The sequence below is a fragment of the Poromitra crassiceps genome (genome assembly GCF_964638095.1).
Source record: "Poromitra crassiceps genome assembly, chromosome: 8".
In the NCBI taxonomy this organism is placed as follows: Eukaryota; Metazoa; Chordata; class Actinopteri; order Beryciformes; family Melamphaidae; genus Poromitra; species Poromitra crassiceps.
Window position 1 is genome coordinate 35,425,938 of NC_139629.1, and position 13,285 is coordinate 35,439,222.

The following is a 13,285-nucleotide window of genomic DNA, read 5'->3' on the forward strand; positions in this document are numbered from 1 at the left end:
GTCAGACAGACAGACAGACAGACAGACAGACAGACAGACAGACAGAGAGACAGACAGACAGGACAGACAGACAGGACAGACAGACAGACAGACAGACAGAGGCTGTCACACTGTATCCAGTTTAACTCATCCGATCAAAGCCGCCTACTTAAGGCATTACATGCCAGCTGAATAATATTAACTGAATGACTGGTTTGAATGACTCAGCGCTTCCCTGATAAAGAAAAATTAGAGAAATCTGACTAACATGCTCATCTCTTCCTAAATAAAATAAAGCAACAATTATTTTTTTCACCATCAGCCAAGATATTGTTGAGAAAGCATATTGGAGATAGTCTCTTCGGGACAGTAGATCTATAGTGTGCTCAACTGCTGGTTTATTGTGTCTCTTTTTGTTACTGTGTGAAAAGTGCCATTCAAAACTCATTTCATGGACTCATTTTGAGGTGTTTCCCTGTATGGATCTAACCATAATGAGGTAATGCTATGGAGTTGGGAGTTAATTCCCAGGAGGAAAGACAGACATCGCAAATTGTGGTTTCTACTTGTGTTACACCAGTGACCTCAGACTCACCCCTCCAAGCCCTGGTGGTCCGTTGGGTCCGGCTGGTCCAGGGGGGCCGGGGTTTCCGGGCGTGCCAGGCTCACCATCTCTGCCTCTCGGTCCAGGATTTCCCTAGGGAAAAAGAGGAAGGGGACAAACACACTGAAGTGTTAATCATCTTATCATATCCAGTAAGTCACCTGTCACTGTGAGAATTAAAGACATTATAGCATAACAGACTTCAGTTCATAGTGATCTGAGATGAGTTTAAGGTCAAGTTCAAAACTTGGCTCTTCAAGGTTCAAAGTTTACTTTATTGTCCCACTAGGGGAAATTAGTTTTGCATCAACAGAATACTACGACATTTCACAATAAAAAACACAGAGCCAGAGCAGGGAATGCTATTTCAAACCATTACCAAATAAATATGAGGAAAGAATACAAAATGCAATGTGGACTGGGGACCGTGTACATCTCCATGATAACTAGGTTCCGTTTGTCTTCTTTGTTTGTTTGTTGTGTGGTGGAGACTGTCCACTTATTGATCCTGCCTGGTTGGTTGATATGTTCTGAAGGGCACATACTGTATATACTGTGAGCTAATATCTGTGTTGGGTTTGTGGGTGGTGGCGGTGGTGTGGGGGGTCCTGCGGGGGAGGGGGGTTCTGAGTGAATCTGGTTGTGTATGTTTGTATAGTTTCTTATGTAAATGCTTTTTTTTTCTTTCTTGTAAAAAAAACTTTACTCAATAAAAAATGTATTAAAAAAAAAAAAAAAAATGCAATGATTAATTTAGGTATAGGTTAGGGGTGCCGATCTACGGTTATACGCTATGTGTGTATTATTGTTTGTTTTTATCCTAGGACTGTCTGTGGATTTTGCTACTTGTTTTAGATGATTATACGATGTTATGTGTTACCGTCTGTCCTGTTTTATAAGATCAGGGGAAATGTTTGAAATAAATGTTCTCACTCTTACTTGTTATTCCTGGATTCTTTTATTGTCTTCTATATCCATAAAATCAATCAATCAATCACTCAATCAAAAAGCACAAATGTGCAAAAGGAGTACAGCCAGACAGCTAGTTTCCATTAAGCATATTGATGGCACTAGGGATGAAGGAGACAATCTCAAATGGCATGAGCCTTCCTGAGGGCCTGCTTGTTAGAGATGTCCAAAAGCTGTAGCTACAACTCCACCTGTCCTGCTTCACCCATCTGCTGTATGTGTGATTCAGGTTCATGGTAACTATTAAGAGCTCATAGTGGAATGGCACATTCGACCCAAGTTGGATGCAGGTGCAGGGCAAAATCAGCAGCTACAAAGAGACCAGGAAAGATGTCCGCACAGTGGATATAAGCTCCCAAAGAATTTAATGCAACGTTTCAACCGGCAGGCAGATAACCACATTTTTTGCCTGACGAAGACGTTGGCTTGCTAGTTGAATATATTCAGTGTGTGTGGACGTCGTTCCTTGTCTCTGTGTAACTATTAAGACCTCAGCATTAATTTAATGCTATTCATAGTATTCCCATGATGTCACAAGCATTTTCCTGCCAATATGGCGCTACAATACACACAGCTCATTGGCTGTTTGTGTCACTTGATTGTAATCACCTGTTAATTGATTACAATCATCGGTTATTTTCCTACCAAGATGGCCGTGTGGTGATGTAACAGAATGCTATCAATAAGCTTCATACAGTACGTGTTCCTTGGAACCATTCTGATCAAGTCCCAAATGATGAGGTGAAACTGTCTTCTTTGGTTTTGATTGGATCATTTCTTGCTTCAGGGAAGAGGTCAGAGGTCAGTGTGATATTTCTTCTGTGATTGGGCAGAGTTGGACTTTCAAGCGCTTGGCTCACATACAGTACAGAACACTGTAACAGGCAATGTACACCAGATGCGTTACGGCTGCGTTGCGGATCCGGTAAAACTGCCGGATCGACTCTCGCCCATGTTAATAGATGGGCAATATAATATATTATAATATATTAAATAGAACAGGTGCGTCATTTTTCTGTACCGCATAATAATTATGCACCTGTCTAGACAGATGACATGAGTGTGGGTCTGTTCGCAGCCTTACCGGAGCCGCACCGCATCTGTTCCGGAGCTGGTGGACATTAGCCTTTACAGTTCATTTATAATACTTATCAGAACCTGTGTTTGCTGGCCAAGTATTTTACTGAGCATTAATAGAAAATAATGATATATTATACAGACAATTAATTAATTATTTGGTATCGCCCACACGGCGAATATAAGTTTCTTGAATATAAGTATGCTAAATAACCCTGGCTTCAAGGAAAGAATTAAGAACCAACTACAAATGTATTTGAATGATAATGATAATGGAAATCAATGATACTCTGTGACCCAGCCAAAGCAGTTTTGCAGGGGGGTATTACAGTATATCGGAAACTGCTTTTGCCACTAAGATGAAAGTGCAAAGACTGCTAAACCTACAAAAACAGCTGTCGGATCTTGAACAACATAGCAAAGATAAGGACCGACAATTACTCCTACAAATGAGACCAATTAAACAAGAAATAGATCAGATTGATTGTGATGAAGTGGAGAAAAAGGCGAAAAGATTCACAAAACAGAGATTGTATGAGGCAGGCTCTGAAGCCTCTAAGTCAGTGGTTTTCAAAGTCTGAGACTGTGGGCCTCCCCTCAGACAAAGCTTGAAAAAGTCAGGCCAAAATAGCCTGATATTGCTATTTATCACACTTCAGACTCCACTAAATACATTAAAAAAAGATGTCTGAAGGCATTTATTTGTTTCTGACTCTGGGAGGCCCGCCCCCCACTTTGAAAACCTCTGAAAGCCACAGAAATAACAGTCTGAAAACAGCTCATAAAATTAGGGACCCTATTTCTAAAAATATTACATAATGAATTAGAGGGAATAGAAAAAGCATTTGAAAATTTCTATCATTTTATTTTATTTTATTAGTTTATTTGGCAGGGACAGAGCATATTGATGGCCATTTAAAATAAATGTAAATACGCCAGATTATAGCCAGAGGCTAATTTACATCTGTAGTCCCTGGGGCAGGTTGATGTTGCTAAAAATATTATAGAGTAAACATAGAAAAGAGAGAAAAGGAAAACATGTTTTTTTATTATACGTGCAAGACATGCATGCACATATCCCCATATAACAAGACAATACATGAACTATGTGTACTGTACATCAGATGTAAAGTGAGACACCACAGTACACACATCAAGCAAACAACAGTACAGTGGTCAAGAGTTAGGATGGGGTACAGACGGGTTGTCGGATTACTGGTCACAAATCTGGTTTGCCTTGAGCCATCCCTGCAGATTAATCTGAAAGGTGTGATACGTGGGACCCCCGCTTATTGCACGCAGGTAGGCTGTCCCAAAATGTGCTGCTGCTAACAGACAGCACAGTTTGTCCCAAGGTGGTATGCCTGAAGGGCACACACCCAGTCCACCCAATTTGATTGACAAAATGTGTGGTTTCTTACCTTATCACCCTTAGCGCCAAGCTCTCCGCGTGTTCCCTGCTCTCCTGGGGGGCCCTGCAGAGACAAAGACATTTGTGTCAGCAGGATTCACACTATTGCAAAAAACTTATTTTCAGGACAAGACGCATTATATAGCGCACCAAGAAACCACATCGTTCAACATTGCTTCGATAAGTAAAGAATAAAGATCATAAATATGAACATTTTAGACTGTATTTGGCGTGTATTTTCTTTAACGAGCTCCCTAAAATAAATGAAAAGACTGTCATATTTACCATAGGGCCTGCTGGTCCTTTTGGTCCTACAACCTAGACAAAAGAAAAAGGAGGCTTTTCTCAATGTCAAGTGCTTGCTGGCATAAAATCATGTTAATTACAAGACAAATCTTCCATGCTGGGTCCGTCTCTGAACCGCTAACATTCACATCGAGGACATTCCCAACATTGGACATGAAGCCAACATCACAACATGATGAGGATGCCAGGTGACAGGACAGGCTTTGGTCAAAACAATCAGCGCCCCCTCTTAACCTCCGTCTGGCAGACCTTGCTCACTCTCCATGTGCACTTGCAGGAAGGTTGCTGAGAGGATCTAAGAGGATTTGATTGGGTTCATTATGTCCGAGGAATGTGAGCTTTTGGTCCCCTTTGTCAGTGGAAATCCAGCAAAAAGCTCGGTAGTTAGGGAAGTTGCCACTCTAGAGATGTGTCAAACTCAAGGCCCGCGGGCCAAATCCGGCCCCGTACCTCATCTTATGTGGCCCGCAAGAGCTAGCAAAGAATACAATACAATTGTAATTGTAATTAGTTGTAATAGTTGTAGGCTACTAGTTGTCTGTTTGCCCATATTCTTCCTAGAATTCTCCTTTCAGAACAAGTGATTAATTATTAAGTTCTTACTAAAACAATAATCACCAACTCAGGGGCAATTACATAACATGAGATACATTTATATCGTATTACTTTTACAAGCGGCCCTTTGAGGGCAACCATAATGCTGATGTGGCCGGGGATGAAATTGAGTTTGACACCCATGGATTAGATGATTCTTTGGGGGGGGGATTTAAAAAGAGAGATAAAAGTGTGGTAATCAATATTCAATAAGATTCCAATGTAATCAGAAAAAGGGCACACACTGACAAAAACTGTTGAGGCTCTCTGGATGCAAAAATAGAAAATTAATTTACATATTAGTATTTCATTACGAAAGAAAAGTGACTAAGCGAGAACATAAAAAGGTGAATATGGTTTCAGTCCTCAGACCATCATCAGCACGACCAAAAGGTTGTGTGCCCTTCCAGCCTTTGTGGATAAGCTCTAAGTCGAGATGGTTGTAAACACGTCCGTCTGTACACGTTGTTTCCAACAGCAGGATCTCGAAACCTTGCGTCGAATATTTGTTACAGGCCCCAAAACAGAAAGTTGTTCAAATAAAAAGGATAGGGACAAAACAAGCAGCAAACTCAATTGATTCACACTCAATCCGATAATGAGTTTGGATGCAGCAGTTGAGAGTATTTGAAGCAGTAATCCACTATGGAGCATTACTGAGGATCCATACTTACATCTGCAATCTCTCCTGGTTCACCTTTCTGGCCCTGCTTGATAAAAGAAAGCAACATCAGCCTGAAACCCTGCCTTCAGAAATAAACTAAATTAACTCTCGAGATTTTACAACAAAATCATGCTCATTTGCTTATAATTATAATATCGTGTTCATTGCTATCTGTTGTGAGTGTGGGTGGATATCAGTGTTTCTCCCACAACCCATGGCCTCACCTTAGCACCGATCGACTCTGATGTTGCAGATGATGGTGGATGAGGGAAAAGAGAGAACAACATTAAAATTGGCAAACGTCAGCTTTGAAGTCCAGTCTCCCGTGGTCAGGAACTGAGACCAGCAACAACATCGCCAGACACCATTCACTGATCAAATACCAATCACCGATCAAAAACCAATCACTGATCAAATACCAATCACCGATCAAAAACCAATCACTGATCAAGCGCCAAGTTCACGAAAACCAAAAGCAAGGCACCCATCCAGATTGAATGTACCGTAATAGTTTGATGTGTTTCTTGGAGGGATATGAAGCAGAAGCAAGCATAGACATGGAGGTGAAGATGACAGAAGTAACAAATAATCATGTTAACAATAAGCTGCACAAATCCAAAAGTGTTTGGATCCAATAAAGGCACAGCTCACACCCCATAGCAATAAAGAACCGCAGGAGTGAGTGGGAAGTAGCAAATCGCCGCCATGTTGATTCGTACGCGGAAAAAGGCAATGTGATTTTAGAAGATTTCGGTTAAATGCATGAAATATAAGGTCTGTGGTTAACCCATTGATACCTGATGCAGCATTTGTGTGTGTATCCCTTTAAGACCGTGAACCGCGTGATGTGGTTCGCGGTCTTAAAGGGATACACACACAAATGAGAGATATACACGCAAATGCTGCATCAGGTACCAATGGGTTAACACACGCTTATGGGAGTGCACATTTGTGTTCAGCAGGATAATCGTCACAAATGAGGACCACTTTCATGACTTTTGAAGCATAAATGCTAAAATGTTTTTTTAACATGGTTTTCAGAAAACGCGTCAAAAGTCGTAAAAGTGGTCCTGGTTTGTGAAGAATTACCCTGCTGAACACTCAGCAGGATAATAATAGGATACTCAATTTCCACTCCAATCCCATTGCCTCCTTTTCCCCTTATGAACCAACGTGGCGGCCATTTCTGGGTAAGCCTACAAAAACAGGTCATCCCTGTGGTACTCTATGGCTGCTGTCCAATGGGCAATGCAAATCATATCTTATCTAATAAAGCATGGTGTCCAATAATAGAATGCTCTTTTGGAAAGTGTATAAATTACGTGGTTATGAAAGATTGTTTACTACAAATTTGCGAGACTAAATTATGGTGAAATGAGCTTAAACATATTCTATCTCTAACAGCCTGGATGATCCATTACTGAGCAGGAAGTTTGGCGTCAGCAAAAACATTTTGGCCTGCTTGTGTTTTATTGGAAATTACTCATATTCATATATAGACAACATACCTGTAAATATTCTCTCTTTGACAGCTTGGTATCTATTTGCTCTGCTGACATAATTGTTAAATCATGTCTCCCATGTCATGTGTCAAGTGAGTCAAATGTGGACCAGGCGCTTCTGAAGACACCGCAGGAATAGAGCGGCTCTTCACAAGTCCTGGACAGGTTTATCCATCTCGTGCTGATAAGAAGCCTTAAGATAAGAAGTTGGGTGGATTTCACCCAATCTCTGAGTGATTTCAACTTGAGACACTTTGATGTTGTGGAAGGTGAAATCAGTCAGTGATTTGAGAGCGCACAATAATCCAGGCAACAGAGATCATAAGGCTTCATCTCAGTCACTAGATGAAATAAGCAGAAGCATCTCCGCTGGGTTCAGGTGAGGACCAGACAAGACATCTCAGGATCCATCAAACTCCACAAGACAATAACTTCCATAGGGGAGAGAGATGGTCCTGATGATGTTGCTTATCTGGTCTCCATCCAGAACAAGCACAGAAAGTCACTTTGGAATAGGGAACATCATGTAATAGTTGAAGAAACACTTTAGAGCACGTGGGTGTCAAACTCATTTTAGTTCCTGGGCCACCTGGGACACAATTTGGTCTGGATACGGGCAGGCAAAGAAAATCAATGCATATAATAACCTAAACATAACAACTCAAAATGTTCCTGTTTCTTTTAGGGTAAAGAATTAGGCCTACAGGTACATTTTAAGAAGACATTTTCAAATAGGGTTATCTCAGCTACCATAAGCCTATCGTATCAAATCTACTGTCTGTAACTGTGCATTACAATTGACGCTAACCGTGCAATTCTCCTCTAGATTCAAGGCTAATAAAAATAGTTGACCAATTAGTGATGCATACAGGAAACATGAATACTGTAGGCTTCTTCATATTGTATCTTGCTCATGAAACCTGGTACAATACATTTTAAGCTTGAAAGATTAATTGGATTAAAGGACTTCTCAGTGCAATTCTAACAGTTTGCAGTCATCCTGGGTGCCGGATTGGACCCTTTGGCGGACCGGTTCTAGCCCTATATGTTTGACACCCGTGCTTTAGAGTCAATCCCAATCAACACTTTACATACAAGTGCAATGCACAGCATCTCGTATGAGCTGGTATAGAGACTAGAATGGATTCAATCAGACTACAGGCCCAACTCGGGGGCAAAGCACTATGACCCTCAGGCCATTGTAGTTCCCCATTTCAAAGTGTTAGTCGGGGTGAGATGAAGGCAAAGCTAAACAGTAATTTATTTATGGGTGTGTGAATAAATAAATTACAACCAAAGGGCACAGTGGCATCGGCGGGGCAGATGGGGCAGCATTCTCCGGACGGGATGATGGGGTTGGCGCACTCTTTGATCTCCTCGCAGATGATCTCATCGCACAGAACCGCCCCGCTGTCGCACACACAGATGCGACAGGGCTCCGGCTTCCACACATCCTTATCATTATAATGCTGGCCATCTTGGATGCAGCCGCCTGCCTCCTCTGTGGCGACCAGCAGGGGAGGGGGGGGGTAGGGGCGGGAGGGGGGGGGCGTGGCAGACAAACACAGGTATAGGAGCAGGTGGTGAAGCCAGAAAGGTAAGTGTGCAAATGGAGGGTTAGGTATAAATAAGTGTAGGAATTCACACAGTGTTGTGGGTTTGGTGGTGCGGTATTTTTAGGAGAGGTTAGGAGGTGCGAGTACAGAGAGGATGTGGATGTGGGGATGGGGGGGATGGGCAAGGTGAGGATGTGGGAGGAGTCACGCCAATGTTGTTTGTGGGGGAGGGGTGTGTGGTTATTGAAGTAGGGCGGGGTCAGACGTGAGTGAAGGGGAGGGAAGTGGGGAGGAAGAAGCAGAAAGATAAAAGTTATCTTCCGTCCATTGAATGCTCTGAACAGCACAGACACAGCAGTAGTTCAGGCATCACACAGGAACACAGCATAATGAGCATTGAGTGTGCAACCTTCTTCTTCTATATTTCAATTTCTTCGCTTCTCTCATGAAGGCTGAAGTAATCAGACACATTTCGGGCCGTGCCCGCGTGACCTTTGACCTGTATTTGAGCTGAGGTGCCTGAAGATGGAGAAAGAGGCCTTGTTCTAGCAGAGATGTTGACTCAAGGTTTTTTCAGTGGGCGCCTAAAAATACACTGACAAAAATGGGACAAAACAGTAGCTGTACTGCACAAATACATTTTTTACAAGCGTCAGTTTCTGCACTGTAAGCGGAGAAGCAGGCCGGAAACGGATTTCACTCCAAATCATCATATAGGAGAAACTGTCAGCTAATAGCGACGTAAAGTGTTAAATCAACAAAGGCCTACATTTAGCAGTGAGGTTTTTTGAAGTCCTGACTGGAGGTATTTCACGTGGTGGGCTTGAGTATATTTAACCTGCAGGCCTGCTCTGCTCTCTGGTGACCAGCGCAGCTCAGATGAATGGGTCTCTCTCACGGTGGAGAGACTGAGCCCAATTGACAAGTGGCTGCCTTAAGTCAACAGGGGGCTCCCCTTCTAAAAGTCTCCATCTGGATCTCATAGCCGTGTCAAGCGCCAGTTCAAACACATCGGAGAATTCAGAATGGGTGGGTTTGTTTTTATGTATACGGCTTAAAAAGGTTGGCTCGACTAAACGCTACCATTTGCTTTTGGAGCCCGTTAAAGTGAAAGCATTTCTTAGCACATACCTGTTAAGACTATTCCATCTGATTTATGTTCGCACACGAGGAGGAGGCGGGGTTTGGCTGCTTGCAATTAGTTACATTCCACTCCACTATCGATTTTCATTTGTGGGGATCGCTAAAATGAATGAATACTCCCAACAGAGGAAGGTGTTAACGCTTCATAGAAGCTCTGCTTGATATAAACAGCGAATGTAGAGCAGCAAATGTTAAAAGTCCATCTCCCTGCAAACAGAATGGTACTGTATCGCCATCATCATCTCGACTCCTGTCTCCCTCCCTGCTGTGGAGCCTCTCCTCTTACTGGCCGCCACTCACTTCCTGCTCCCCTTTGAGCCTGCTAGTCTGGGGGGTCAAGCACCGTCTGACCCGCCACCTCTCATCACGAAAAACCCTTAAAGTCTATTCCAGCCAAGGTTGACCCCCACAATGTCATTCATTAGCAGTAAAGCTGACATTCTAATGAGTAACATAGCTGTAACCTGTTGCACTGTAATAATGCTGACTGTTATAATATAGACCCACACAGGACCAGTGTCCTCTAAAATTGGCAAATAACGCATGCAAGGGTATATTTAAACACACTCCATCAGGCAGACGCGCAGTGGCAAACTGGCACACTGCAGTTCAGGGCGAACACAGAGCGAAAGCTGTTGAGCAATAGGACCCAGGTGGGGAACAAATGGAGGCTTGTTCACCTGGGTCTCCATCCCACACAGATGTGCCTTGACAGCCTCAGCTATCCTCCAGAGAGAAAGAGCACTGTCTCACTGCAAAACAAGTGATACCTTCAGGTACTCACTGTAAAACAAGTGATACCTTCAGGTACTTACTGTAAAACAACTGATACCTTCAGGTACTCACTGTAAAACAACTGATACCTTCAGGTACTCACTGTGAAACAACTGATACCTTCAGGTACTCACTGTAAAACAACTGATACCTTCAGGTACTCACTGTAAAACAACTGATACCTTCAGGTACTCACTGTAAAACAACTGATACCTTCAGGTACGCGTCCAAAACAACGAGCCATTCAGAATCCCAGCACATTAGTATAGTGAATTAAGAAAAATGCATACAATCTAACTGGATACAGTCATCAAAAAAAGGCATCTCAACAGGTAGCCTACTTCACTGGGAATCCATTCTCTTCACATTTCACATTAAACCAGTGCTGCATTTGATCAGATTCTTCTGAAATATCAGGTAGAGAAGTTGAAGTGGATAAATAAAAAAAGAGAGCTGATAATTCCATCAGCGCAACAAATCCACATTTTGCAAGTAAGAGAAAAAAAGACCAAAATGCATAACTTACGGTCGTCCTCCTCCTGACATCTGACCACGGATAGTAAAACAACTTGGCATGCTAGAAGTAGCAGAACAGTCCTTGAATCCACAGAGCTGAACATGTCTAGATATCAGACATGCAGGAGCTGGGGTGAGAAATGATGGGAACCTGGAGCAGAACCTGGCTCTCTCTCAGTGGGGGGACGGAGCAGAACCTGGCCCTCAGTGGTGGTGGTGTGGTGGAGGTGTGTGTGTTTTCCCAGAGACTACGACGGCACCATGCAGTCAAACCCTTCCAAAAATCTAAGTGGAATCCAACGTGGGGCCCCGGCCGTCACTAAACTGCAACCCACCGCGTCAGGGCAAGCACGGCGGTTTTATGTCCAAGGTGCCTTGTATGGATCTTCGTATATTCCAAAATAGCAGTCCTTCCCCCAGACCCCCAGTTGAGTTGAAACCCGAACCTTATCCTCCCCTCCAGCACATCTATTCTCCCTACTCTCTCTCTCTCTCTCTCTCTCTCTCTCTCTCCCTCTCTCTCTCTCCCTCTCTTTCCTCTCTTGACCCGCTTGGGCCCGCCTGCCCAAGAGATGCACCTTCACTTTCACATTCAATAGCAGCACCAGAACTTCCTCTCACTCGACCACCTGCCAAACATGTCAGAACTCAAAGCAGAAAGAAAGAAAGACCTTGGATTGCTGTTATCGTTCAGAGTGTATAGGCTTAATTTAAATATTTCAGGGCTGTTATCAGTGTTACAGTGAACTGTACAGTATAAATTCATAGTGGGTTACTCTGTCTGTGTTGTCATATAGGCTAGACTAAAAATGTGGGATTTTCAAAAATCTTGGATTTCAAAAGGAAATTATTACTGTATTAGCCTACCACTTGAACAAAATCCATTCCTAAAAGAAAACCATGGAAGGACCCCATTCCTCGACTTTGGGACAAGATTTACATGCCAGCCTGTCCCAAACTGGTGTTGGGACTGTGTAAGGGGTGACTCTATTATATTAAAGTGGAACCCTACAAAACAAAAAAAATAAAAAATAAAATAAAATGTTGAATTCATGAAAATGCACTGCACATGCTATTACAGAGTTGCCATTCACCAATTCACATCATATGATAATGATAAAACACATATTATGGTGTTTTAAATGCTCAATTAAACTAAATGTGTTTTAAATGAATAGATGAAAAGGGAAGACACATATTTTCCTACCTGGTTTGTCTACTAATCTATATAGTATGCCAGACCTAATAATTAAGCGACAAAGCCCCCGATAAAGATTAATCTCAAATTAGCTACTACAGCCAACCTGGAAAATGAGTTCTGTTTGACCTAATAAAAGGTTTTATTTTATTTTTTGTGCAGACATTATGGAAGATGAAATACATTCTTAAACCCAGCAGTGGTCACTCTGAGGCCATGGGAACTCAACACTGGGTCAGAGCGTGTTTGGATCTAGCACCTTGGATTATGAATGATCTGCCAGACCTTACACAACCTTCAAGTGTAGAGCTGACCAATCAACAGTGCACTTATGTCATGTTCACATCACACTCCAACTTCTTCAGAGGAGGTCCGTCTGTTTGGACAAAGAGCAGTTGACAAGAAGCTGTGAGAACCGGTTAGGAGCCACAAAGCCACAGTTTGTGACAGCCGCAAACGAGCCAGAGCATTATTTACAATTAAGTTTCCCCTTAAGTTTAATATGAATTTGGACTCAATCAATTAGGACTTCCATGGCCGATGCGGCATAGTTGACTAGTACGTCTATAACAGGATTTATTAGCAACATTCCTGACAGACAGAATAGCACAGATATGTCAGATATCTCGATGGTGAGGCTGCGCCAGAGGTAAGAAGAGGGATGAAAAGTCTGTAGGATCTTTATCATGTTCCTCTCTGGCAGATAGGAGCAGGTGAGTGAGCTTGAAAGAAGGTCTTTGTCATGCTGGAGAGGCACAGCCATGCCAGGGGTCGGGTCATGACCCTCTGGTCTGGAGAGCCCCCCCTCATTCCACAAACTGCACGGGAGAGATCGATTTTAACCCTCCATCTCGACTCTGAAACATCAGATCTGAGCGCTGTTTTGGTCGATCACGGTGATGTTTTAAGAGCGGAGAACAGAGGGCAGAGCTGATGCCAAATCAGCTGAAATCAGTTCAATTCAGAAGTGTCTCCTCCTTTGTGCACAATGT

The 13,285-nt window shown here is 42.7% G+C and overlaps 1 protein-coding gene across 2 annotated transcripts in view; it reads right to left on the minus strand.

Moving 5' to 3' along the window:
* The window catches only part of col2a1a (collagen, type II, alpha 1a), a 41,128-nt gene extending 29,694 nt beyond the window's left edge, over positions 1 to 11,434 (minus strand). Inside the window, exons 1-6 of one of the 2 annotated variants that reach the window (XM_083641539.1) lie at positions 11,106 to 11,434; positions 5,829 to 5,845; positions 5,615 to 5,647; positions 4,326 to 4,358; positions 4,051 to 4,104; positions 575 to 676 (exon numbers count right to left, since the gene is read on the minus strand). In XM_083641539.1, coding sequence (XP_083497665.1) covers positions 575 to 676; positions 4,051 to 4,104; positions 4,326 to 4,358; positions 5,615 to 5,647; positions 5,829 to 5,845; positions 11,106 to 11,199 — 333 coding nt within the window. In that variant the 5' untranslated portion in view covers positions 11,200 to 11,434. Of the gene's footprint in view, positions 1 to 574; positions 677 to 4,050; positions 4,105 to 4,325; positions 4,359 to 5,614; positions 5,651 to 5,828; positions 5,846 to 11,105 lie in introns of both variants that reach the window. The other variant, XM_083641538.1, reaches the window with a different exon arrangement.
* Between the last annotated feature and the right edge of the window lie 1,851 nt (positions 11,435 to 13,285).